The 12,383-nt window shown below is 42.6% G+C and overlaps 1 protein-coding gene across 3 annotated transcripts in view; it reads right to left on the reverse strand.

Moving 5' to 3' along the window:
* EEA1 (early endosome antigen 1) overlaps nucleotides 1-12,383 on the reverse strand; it is an 80,005-nt gene that overhangs the window by 61,260 nt on the left and 6,362 nt on the right. Inside the window, exons 2-3 of one of the 3 annotated variants that reach the window (XM_072146557.1) lie at nucleotides 2,718-2,804; nucleotides 2,129-2,257 (exon numbers count right to left, since the gene is read on the reverse strand). In XM_072146557.1, coding sequence (XP_072002658.1) covers nucleotides 2,129-2,257; nucleotides 2,718-2,804 — 216 coding nt within the window. Of the gene's footprint in view, nucleotides 1-2,010; nucleotides 2,258-2,717; nucleotides 2,805-12,383 lie in introns of those variants that run through there. The other 2 variants (XM_072146558.1, XM_072146559.1) reach the window with 2 other exon arrangements.

The following is a 12,383-nucleotide window of genomic DNA, read 5'->3' on the forward strand; positions in this document are numbered from 1 at the left end:
TGAGACCATATGGATTTTTTGGGGGGATACGGACACACCTTTTTCCTCTTCCCAGTACTCTGCATTGAAAATTAAATACCGCTAATAGGTTCATCAAATGTAATTAATAATGGTTACATTATATATTGCTCTAAATTCTTCCCCTAACCAAGCCAAAAAAGGTCCCCTGTTGTGATAAATGTGTCTCTGAACAAGCAAGGAGCATGACCCACTCAGAGACATGACTAAATATCAAAGATGATGCTTTCAATTGGTTGTAAAAATCAATTATTCACAGAATCTTCGGATGTAAAACAAATTATTGCTATGATACTGCATGAGAATCTTGGAAACCAAACTGTGGTGTTGATGCCTAAAACCGACTTAGTAATATTCCATGGATCCCAGCCAGGAAGACAAACAAGAAAAAAAAAAAATCTACTACGGGTTTATACATGCAACTTTCATAGAAAGTTAAAGTACAGAAAACACCTTCCTGGAGGGTTAAACTACGGATTTGTGTTGCTTTCTTGTGGCACTCAACACTATTTTCCCAGACTGCTCAGCTCACATTGAGAGATCACATGAGGGATTTGGGATGACAATGAGGTTGCAGCTTCTAGTTACTGCACTGGCGGAGGTAAAGCTTTATGGAGTGGTCACGGGTGCGTGTGTGTATGAATGTCCGTCGTGTTAACAATCACCCAATTTTGCACAGTTGCTCTGTGACTCAGGGAACTTCATAGACCAGGTTTTGACCCAAAATTTTCTGTGCTTTCCAAAACCACTTATTAACCACCATATACAGGAGCCATTGTCTGCTGCTGCTGGGGCTGTTAGGAGCAGATACGTGATTGGTTGCTTTTCTGCCACAGGTCATTAATATGAGCTCTTAGCTTTGATTGGTTACTATAGGCAATGAGTATAAGACACTTATGTGTGAGGTAAGATGGATAGGGATACAGAGATAGGGGGGTATTTATCAGAAATGTCTGGCTCTGGTATTTATCAGAAACTCTTCCAGTTTCCCATGGAAACCAATTAGAGATCAGCTGTAATTGTATGAACAGCTGTGGGAAAATGAAACTTGAGCTCTGATTGGTTTCCATGGGCAAATAAAACAGTTCTACAGATCAGACACTTCTGATAAATCCCCTCAGAGATCGTCACTGAAAAGACTGCCAGACACATAACACAATCCAGTAATGAACACTGAATCCAGTTGGCCAGGCAGGACTCAATAGCGCATGTGTGGTCACCGTTGCCAAAGTGCAGGGATGGTCGTATCCAAGGACATCTCATTTCTAAGGAACATAATGGCTACATTTATGGGATCTTATCTTCAAACAGGTAATTATTTTAATAACACTTAAAAAGGACCTGTCACCCCAAAATAGCCCCCCACCAAATGGGCCCCCCCATAACCCTCTCCCTAGCCCCTTTCTCTCCAGCAATTTTTTTTTTTAAATCTATGGTCAGAAAAGCTGTTTAAACAGATCCGACCTCTTACAAAATAAGAGGTCGGATCCTCAAATCTAGGGAGCTGCAGTCGGATTTATTCATAAGGGGGTCGGCCGACACTCCCCCAGCACACTATAAAAGTATGTAGAGCAGATTAATTAAACTAAAATTTAATGCCCAGATTGGAATACCCCTTTATCTCAGATTAACTTTTCTGCAAGGTGTTTTGCAGTTTATCAATTGTATTGAAATCCACAGAAATGATGGGCAAGCAAACTCACTATTTTAACTTCCAACAATGCATCCCAAGTTTAATGCTTTAAATATAGACATGCGATAAAAAGGAGAAAGTGTCAGAATAATAGACATAAAATATTTCAAATATTTCAAATTAATCCAATGTCTATTGAGAGATGAGTTATTACACATTGCATTGAACCACCAAAATGAAGATTCTGCCAGAATATTCAGAAGAGCAAAAGAGGCCATAAACAACCCACCAACAAAACATTAAGCGTAATATATACAAACTATTACATGCAGATCTGGAGAAAAGGCAAAGGCTTTCACCTGTTTTATGGGCCAAAGCTTAGGGTTTCTAAGGTGCTTTGATTTGAAGAACAGAGGAACTAAACACACCAAAAGCAAGATAGCTGGGCTATATGAATGATGAAATATAGAGACCCACGGTTGCATCGGGAAAACCACTGGATGCTTGTTGTCCCCTTGTTCCAGATTCCTCATGCTCGCTCTGGTAATGCTCAGCGAGCTCAGGGGCAGTGATATACATGTTCATGCATACAGGACAGATGAATCCCTGCAGAATGAATACATAAAACTCCACACTCAAACTTTTGTAAAACTTATTGCGTTCCCAAAATCTTCCAATAAATCGTAAAAATATTAAGAGGTTAAAATTATGCCATGCCCATGATGAACAGAGATCACAGACCGGAGTTCAATGCTTTGTAGATTTGCTGGAGTTCCCAAATCTACAACTAAAGTTACAGCCAACCTCTTCTAGCGTTGAACACTCTGTTTATTCAGCTCCATAGAGATGAATGGAGCAGAATGGTACACAACAATGATTATTTGCTGAAAGTGGACAATCCCTTTAATAATAGGGGGATAAGATGTATAAATTAATTATTAAACTGAGCAGATAAAATGAAAACAAAAACTAAAATCAAATAAGTCTGGAAGTTACGGATGACAATTGAGACAGTCTCGTAGAGCTGTTTAACCAGAAGATCTATGAGCAAAGAAAATAACTTTACCTCTGATGTACTTTCATTGTTAACAGTGTTTCCAGGAGTTGCAGAAGATTCAGATTCAGAATTCTGAGCTCCAACTCTCCCTGGAGTCTAAAAGAAAGAAAGAGAAATACTTAGCAATTTCAAAGAAAAAGGAACATCCATGAGTTATGGCCTGTACCCCACAACCCTGCTTGGTCTGTTAAACACAAAGGTGCGCTGGCTGGATGTCACAGACGATGCATAGCGCAGAGGATCATAGTGAAATGATACTTCCCGAAATACAGCAGAGCTTTACCAGGATTACAGCTGGGCACCGCTATAATGTGGGAAAGCTGAGACATATTTCACTACGATGAAAAGAGCCCCCGGCCTAAAATGGAGAATGTGTCTGCTTGGATAAGAATCTCACGTTCATTTTGGCATTATGTATTTTTAATGTGCTTTTATTTTGACGACCAAAGGATAACAAGGAAATTTCATGATCAATTATTTTATGGACCCATTTAATTCTGAATGGCCTTATATTAGAAACCCATATAGTAATGTAACCAATTTCAAAATGTCACCCCACAAACTTTAAAAAAACGGCTTTTAGAGACTTTGAAAACCACCAGAGCTTCACAGTAAGTAAAACAAAACGGAGGTAACATTTTTAATTTTCAAAATCTGTCAATAATATGTTCAATTTTCCCAAAAATGTAAACATCCACTAGGGGAAAAGTTGAGAAGGAAACTTTTTGTTGAGCCTTTTCTACCAAATTTGACAACAACCTACAACAGTGGATGTTAACTATTGTATGGACAAATGGCTTTTTGAGGCCAGATTTTGCTGAAGTAGATTTTGACATTATGTGCCATTTGCAGAGACTGAGACCAGAAAAGTGGAAGCTCATGAAAACTAAACCCCTCAAGGAAATTATCAAGAAGTATGGAGTTTATTTTAAACTCACTGACTTTTACGGATTATATAAACATTGGCAAGTAAAACTCATAGATTACATTTTTCGCTTCAACTAATACTAATACTTTAGTCCAAATTTAAATTTTTACTAATTTTTTGCACAATTTCTCCTGAATAAAGCAATCCCTCACTTGTGAACAGAAATTCCTTTAGGGGTGCACGGCAAGAGTCTTTTTAGTATGCCAAATCTCTCTTAAAGGAGATCTACCATTTGCTTGTATGCATTATGAACCAAACATACCTTGAGAATGATGTAGCTACATTGATGCAGAAACATATCTTGTTTAAAGTGGTTTTCCAACTAACGAAAGTTAGGCCCTATCCACGGGATAGCACCTAACTTGCTGATCAGTGGGGGTCTCAGTGAGGAGACTGCCACAGATTACGAAAAAAGTGAATTAGTCTCACCGGTAATTCTGTTTCCATAAGTCCACCATGACGGCACCTGGAGGTTGCACCTTGACCTTTGGTAGGGACAGGAAGTTGCGAAAGATATAAGGCCCCTCCTCTGCCGCTGTTCCCCAGTGTCTTCCAAATAACCACCGGGGTTCCAGTAGAGAGCTAGAAGATATTAGCCAGACATCATTAATAACACAGGGCAGGGTAAATATAGCCGTCATGGTGGACTTATGGAAACAGAATTACCGGTGAGACTAATTCACTTTTTCCATTACGTCCCCCATGACGGCACCTGGAGACTTACCAGATAAATAGATTAGGGAGGGACCACAGCCTGGAGAACTTTCCGTCCAAAACTCAAATCATGGCTAGAAGGTAGATCCAGGCGGTAATGTTTTGGGAATGTCGATGTACTTGACCACGTAGCTGCCTTGCAGATCTGGGAGATGGATGCTCCCCGTTTCTCTGCCCAGGAAGTAGCCATAGCTCTGGTAGAGTGGGCTGTTATGTTTTTTGAGAGACTCACATCTTGTAGCTGGTAGGATTTAGAGATGGTTTGTTTTATCCACCTAGCAATGGTGGAACTTGATGATTTCTCTCCTTTATTTTTTCCCCCAAACTGAATAAAGAGGTTTCTGCACTTTCTGAAAGATTTGGTTCTGTCTAGATAGATTATGACAGCTCTTCTGACATCAAGGGTATGCCAGAGTGCTTCCTTCTCATTCTTTGGGTTGTTACAGAAAGATGGTAAAACGATTTCCTGACTTCTATGGAAGTCTGAGACTACTTTTGGGAGGAAAGACGTATCTAATTTTAGTACTATCTTGTCTTCCGAGATGATCAGGAAGGGTTCCTTGGAGGATAGGGCCTGCAGTTCTCCAATTCTCCTGGCGGATGTTATGGCCACAAGGAAGGAGGTTTTGAGAGATAGGTCTTTCAGGCTGCATTCCGAGAGTGGTTCGAACGGAGGCTTCATAAGGGAGTCTAGGACTAGTGATAAGTTCCATTTTGGTATCTCTGATCGGATTGTAGGTCGCAGTCTTAAGACTGCTTTCATGAACATCTTCACCCACTTGTGCTCTGCTAATGGGAAGTCAAAACAGGCGCTTAAGGCCGAAATTTGGACCTTAAGGGTGTTAGGTCTTAATCCTTTAGAAAACCCATCCTGTAAAAAATCCAGAATTTTAATGATATCCGGTTTGCCCGGAATCGGGGAAAGGTCCCCGCACCAGGATATATACTTTTTCCAGATCTTGTAGTATATTTTGTTGGTGATTGGTTTCCTGCTTGCTATTAGGGTCTGTATGACCTGGTGAGAAATTCCCTTAGCTAGGAGCAATTCCCTTTCAGGAGCCAGGCCGCTAGGTTCAGAAACTTCGGGTCTGGGTAAAGAAGAGGGCCCTGGTGTAGCAGGTCCCTTCTGTAGGGAAGGAAGATGGGTCCTGAGATTGCTAGTTTCAAGAGAAGTGGGAACCAAGGTTTCTTCGGCCAGAATGGTGCTACTAGGATCACTGTTGTCCGACTCGATAGAATTTTTTGTAAGGTTCTGGAGATTAGGGGAAATGGAGGAAAAGCATATGCTAGATTTGTCCCCCATGATTGGCTTAGGGCATCCAGTCCCATAGGGTTGTCCTTGGGTGAGATGGAAAAAAATACCTCTGTTTGAGTATTCTTTTTTGAGGCAAACAGATCTACCAATGGAGAGCCCCATTTCTGGGTTAGAGAAAGAAAAACTTCCCTGTTCAGGGACCATTCGTGTGGGTCCATCTTTTCTCTGCTCAAGAAGTCCGCTGACTGATTCTCTGACCCTTTTAGGAATACCGCTGTTAAGGAATCTAGGTGATTTTCTGCCCAGGAGAAGATCTTCTTGGTGACCTCCATCAGGTCCGAGGATCTTGTGCCCCCTTGACGACGTAGATAGGCCACAGTGGTCACATTGTCTGAGAGGATCCTGATATTCTTTACCTGGGTTCTGGGAAGCCTTTTTAGTGTTTCCCATACTGCCGATAATTCCCTTAGGTTTGAGGATTGTCTTCTCATCCAAGGGGACCATGACCCCTGAAGGTAACGGTCTGGAAGAACAGCTCCCCATCCTGAGGAACTGGCGTCTGTTTGGATGATCAGGACTGGAGTTGGATTCCATGGTATTCCCTTTTCTAGATGCTGTTGGTATTTCCACCAGTTTAGAGAATTTTTGACTTCCAGGGGAATGACCTTCTTGAAGTCTAAATGATCCAGGTTCTTGTCCCAAATTTTTAGTGTCCACGCCTGTAGTGTTCTTACATGGAACTGGCTCCATGATACACAGTTTATGCAAGCTGTTAAGTGACCTAGCAGTCTCATGGCTGAACGGACGCTGCATGATTTTTTCCTCTGGAATTTGTCTATGAAGGAGGTAAGGGATTCTCTCTTGTCTTGTGGAAGAAAAGAAGTTTGGCGTCTGGAATCTAACATTACTCCTAAAAATCTTGTCTCCCTCTGGGGGTCTAGATGGGACTTTTGGAAATTTATAATCCAGCCCAGATTCTGCAGGGTTCGTATCGTCCGATCTCTGTGATTGAGAAGAGTCGGGGTCGAGTCTGCCACTATGAGGAGGTCGTCCAGATATGGAATAATTGAGATTCCTTCTTTCCTCAAAAATGCCGTCACTTCTGCCATGACCTTTGTGAAGGTCCTGGGGGCTGATGAAATTCCGAAGGGCAGGGCTCTGAATTGGAAGTGGCAGACCTTCCCTTGAGGTGATTCCACTGCGAATCTTAGGAATTTCTGATGATTCTTGTGTATGGGGACATGATAGTAGGCGTCCTTTAGGTCGATAGTGCACATTTGTGCGCCTGGAGGAATTAGTGGGGTGGCTGTCCTTACTGATTCCATCTTGAAATATTTGTATTTTATGTTCTTGTTTAGCCGCCTGAGGTTTATAATAAGTCGAAGGGTCCCATTTGGCTTTTTCACAAGAAATAAGGGGGAGTAGAAGCCCTTCTTTTCTTCTTCTTTGGGAACTGTAACAATTACCTTCATTGTTAACAATTCTTGAAGATTCTTCCATAGCTGTATTGTCATTCTCCGAGATGTTAGGTTGGAGACAAGAAATTTTTGTTGTGGAGGGGAGCTGAATTCTATCTGGTAACCTGATTTGATGATACTCAGGATCCACTTGTTTGATGTGATCGTTTCCCATCTGTGGAAAAAGAAAAGAAGACGCCCCCCTACCTGGTAGTCACTGTTTTTTTGATTGATGTGGAAGGTTGGAGAATAGATATCCTCGGCCTCTTCCACCTTTGTTGAAGGACCAGCGGCCCTGTTTTCCTCTGCCTCTGGAGTCTTTAGAATCCTTGGGATTCCGAAAGGAATAGTTTTTCTGGGGTTTCTTAATTTCCGGAAAACCTTTCTTTTTATCAGAGGCTTTTTCCAGAAGAGTATCCAGTTCAGCGCCGAACATGAAGTCTCCTGTGAATGGGATGTTGCAGAGCTTTGTCTTGGATTTTACATCCCCTCCCCACTGTCTAAGCCAAATAGCCCTACGGACTGAATTAGATAGAGCCCCTTCTTTTGCTGACAGTCTGATGTTTTCAGCTGAAGCATCAGCAAGAAAGCCTGTCGCTGAACGCAGCAGCGGTATTGTTTGTAGAAGGAGATCCTTGTCCGCATCTGTTTTAAGGTGGTCTTCCAATTCTCCTAACCAAAAGAACAGAGTTCTTGCTACCGAGGTAGCAGCTATGTTAGACTTGAGGCCGAGCATGGAAGATTCCCAAACTCTACGGAGTAGGGCATCAGCCTTTCTGTCCATGGGGTCTCTTAGTTGGGAAGAGTCCTCAAATGGCAGGTCCGTTTTTTTCACCACCTTAGACACTTGGATGTCTACCTTGGGGGGGCTGTCCCAGGTTTCTGTCTCTTTGGGGTCAAAGAGTAACCTGTTCCTGAACTCTTTAGTGATGTTTGCCCGCCCCTCAGGATTCTTCCATTCCTCCTGGACAATATCTTTTAGGGTCTGATTTATGGGGAAAACCCTTTTCCTTTTGGATTTTAACCCTCCAAACAATTCGTCTTGGATGGATTTTGGCTCTACCACCTCTTCTACGTTAAGCGTATTACGTACAGCTTTAAGGAGGTTATCCAGTTCCTCATTAGAAAAAAGGTATTTTGAGGTTCCTTTATCCTCGGACACCGAGGAGACATCATCAAGCGAGTCCTTCCAAGAATAGGTAGGAGCCGCAGAGTATTTATCATAGTCCGAATCAGTGTCCTGGGATCTAAGTTTTTTAGGAGCTGGCTCTTGATATAAATCCGGATCCTGGACCAGTTCAGGTTCGGGATTTGGCTCAGGGCCCAGTCCCGGTATCGGTCGGTTTAAATTGGTAAACATCATAAGAGAGGATTGGAATTCCTCCCGCATGGCCGCTTTAAGCTCATTTAACATTGATTCCTTTTCCTGTTGTAGGGCCCTGGCTAGGCATTCAGAGCATAGTGATTTTGGATACAAATCTGATAATCTTATGTTACAGGAAAGACATCTTTTTGATTTAGTAACACATTTCCCTTTTTTGGGGTCCTTGTCTTTCTTCTCCTTGTCCTTAGGTCTAGAAGAGTCGTCCTAGGACAAGGAGACAGACTATATTAGAATCTAAACAATAATGCACACCAAATTTTTATCCCTTTTAAGTAAAGTTTTTTGGTTGTACTCACGGTACCCGGGACAATGGGGGAAGAACCAAGGTCGTCCGCCATAGTAAAGGATATTTTCCACAGCTTCAGTAGTGAACTCGTTGGTGGTATAGAGGCTGACACAAAGCAGGAAGCACTTTTAAACTTCCCGCCACCTTCTAAGCCAATCAGATGGCTTCTTTAAGAGTCACGTGACCCAACCCGGAAGTCGGGCGCACTGCGCATGCGCGAATCGGCCGGCGATACACGGCCGTCGCGCAGTACGCACCGGCGTACAGGAGGCAGTAGCTGTGGGAGGTAGCGCCCGGAAGCCGGGGGGCACCTCATCCAGGGTCCGGAGACCCATGCTCCCCTCGGCTTCAGCTCCAGGCCGCAGGAGGAGGGGAGCCAGGACGCGTCCCGCAAGACGTCCAGCCAGGAAGGGAGGTACAGCCCCCGCTCGCGGCCCGTCCTGGGGGGGTTTCTAATTTCATTCCTCCCCCCCCCCCCCCCAAGGGGAGAGACGAGGTCTCGCAACCCTGACCCTTGGTAGGGACAGGAATACACTGGGGAACAGCGGCAGAGGAGGGGCCTTATATCTTTCGCAACTTCCTGTCCCTACCAAAGGTCAAGGTGCAACCTCCAGGTGCCGTCATGGGGGACGTAATGGAAATGAAGGGTTCGATGGGGTCTCACATACATCTGTCGGAACCCTTTGTCGCTTAGTCAGACTAATGGAGCAGACGGCCATGCATGACCGTTCTGTTCCATTAATCTCTATGGAGATTACGGAGATCGGTGAGCCCAGCGCTCGGCAATTTCTGTCAGCTCCATTAAGATTAATGGAGCAGACCGTTCATGCACAACCCTCTGCTCCATTAGTCTGACGGAGCAACGAGGTGTCCGACGGAGGTACATGGGCCCCATCGGGCCCCTTGTTTTCGTGATCTGTGGGGGATCCCCCAACTGCTGTGTACAAGTCATTCAATTTGTGTTCACAACAAGATATGTTTCTGCATCAGTGTTGCTACAGTATTTTCAAGGTAGGGTTGGTTCACAATGAATGAAAACAAATGGTAGATTTCCTTTAAGCAAGTGCCTCCATTGACACTATAAAAAAACAAAAAACATTTATACTTAGCTAGAGATGGATCTCACTGGAATCAGGCAAAAGTATTAAGATTCACCTTATAGCACCGTTGTGAGCAGTCAGTGGATTTGTTCTACTTTTCCTGGCCGGATTTGCAGTATTTTTTACCTCTTTTTATAGATGTCTATTGAAAGTTATGTTTTATTAGCTGTTCACAAATTGTACTTCTACCATCTTCAAACAGGCATATTTTTTAGATGGAGCTGGATGAGGGCTTATTATTTGCTGGACAAGTTTTACTTTTTTTCAGTACCATCTTTTAGAAGACACTTTTTTTTGTAACTTTATAAATTGCTTTTTGTAAGGCAGGAGAGGCAAAAATTTAATTTTTTGGTGCTTTTTTCAGATTGAATTGAGGACTAGAGACCCCTCCACACAGAACAATGTAAAAATAAAAAGTGCAAATTCCTATTCTACATAAATATTACTTGTGTACATCATTTCTATTCTATGTTACATGATGCAACTCTGTGAAAGAAGAAATGAAGCATGCATAGCAGAGGAAGCATGCTCAATGGATTATCACTAATCCATTTTTCCTAGAAGACCAAAGTTTAATAAATATTCTCGGTGAATGAAATTGTAACATTTCTTATCTGGAAATCCAAAAGCAAGACAAATCTAGAGGCTAAGACAAGCTCTAGCCACATCTAGAAGCCTGTGGGATAATTAAAGGATTTCTTTTCAGGATTAAAGGATTTATTTCCAGCATTTAAACAAGAATGTTTCTGAATAACTGGGTATCAAAATAGTTTTACATTTCAGCATCACATTTGCAAATAGTGAAAACTGAGCCTATAAAGTACATGGTCATGTGACGTCTCACAGGTGCACGGCTTGTTATATCACAGAGAGTAATCAGAGATGTGTGATATAATGAGATGTGAACCTGTGTGACATCACATGACCATGGACAGATTTCTATCCACTGGAAGTAAACATAAAAGCTTTCTATAGCAGGAGAGAAAGCAGAGAACTACGAAACACAGAAATGGAAACAATAAGTACGTTGGAAAATTGTATAACTTTTCCTTAAAGGGCACCTACCACCACAAATCTACCTATAAAGGTAGATTGGGTGGTAGGTGGATCAATGGGACGTGAGGATAGCCCTTTTAAGGGCTAATCCTCACGTCCCTGCACTTTTTTAATAACTTTTATTAGATATTTATTCAAATTTACTTATGCGGCTACTGGGGCGTGGAGTAGCCGCTTCTGAGGTTACACGAGGCGGCTACTCCTGTACAATAGTCTGCCGCTTTTACAGGCAGTGGTCTGGGGAGGGTGGTTCAAGGGCTTTTCAGCCATAGACTGACTTGAAGGGGGTTAGGTCTGGGGCATCAGCCACAGTCTTGTCTGTGAAGGAGGGGAGGGTCCAATGAATCAGCCATAGTCTGGTCTGAGGGAGGGGGCCTGATCTGGGGCATCAGCCATAATCGGCTCTGTAGGTTGAAATTTCCAAGCAGTCACAGGAAAAAAAAATGTTGTACCCTTTATTAAATTATGTAAATTTACTATGCAGACGGTCCACTACTTATGGACACCCGATTTACAGGCGACCCCTAGTTACAGACGAACCCCTTTGCCCCCCCCCCCCCCCACTGTGACCTCTTGTTTAGCTCTCTGGATGCTTTACTATAGTCCCAGACTGCAATGATCAGCTGTAATGTTTATGTAATGAAGCTTTATTGATAATCCTTAGTCCCATTACAGTAAAACATTTTGAAACTGGGGCAAAAAAATGTTTTTGCCTGGATCTGCAATTAGAAGATATACAGTTTTGACTTGCATACAAATTCAACTTAAGAACAAACCTATGGAACCTGTATTGTACGTAACCCAGGGACTGCCTATAACTGGTTAAGTGCATAAAACATGGATTGTGATGATTTTCTTGCATAATAATATTAACACTAGGAGTTATTCATTTGTATTACTAAAAATGTCAATGGCCAAAAATACTTATCTGGGGAAGGAGGAGCCAAAGCCACAAACACTGTCAGGAATAGGGCCTGTCTGGCTGTGTGTAGGAGCCCATAAAAAACAATGCAGGAGATTAATCAGAAGTGTCTGAGCACAAAACTGTTCTAGTTGCTCATGGCAATCAATCAGAGCTCAGCTTTCATTGAAAAACTGCTGCAGGGAAAATGAAAGCTAAGCTCTGATTGGTTGCCATGAGCAACTAGAACAGTTTTGTGCTCAGACACTTTTCATATATCCTATCCTTTTCATCTAATATGGCCATGTGCAGTAAAAGAATAGACAAAGACAATGGGGGGGGGGATTTATAACATGCCAGCGCCTCGTGCATCGGTGTGAGGCGAAACTCCACCCCTTTGTTTCATTTGGCCTCTGGTGAGCAGACAAACAAAACACTGATTCCATTAGAAGATTCCTATGTGTATAAAATATGGAGGAAATGGATAATGGAGTGTAGCCACCCTTGTATGTTAGCACTGAGAATCGCAGGTCATATGTGGCTAATGATCTAGAGCAGTGATGGTGAACCTTTTAGAGACCGAGTGCCCAAACT

The sequence above is a fragment of the Engystomops pustulosus genome, chromosome 4 (assembly GCF_040894005.1).
Source record: "Engystomops pustulosus chromosome 4, aEngPut4.maternal, whole genome shotgun sequence".
NCBI lineage: Eukaryota > Metazoa > Chordata > Amphibia > Anura > Leptodactylidae > Engystomops > Engystomops pustulosus.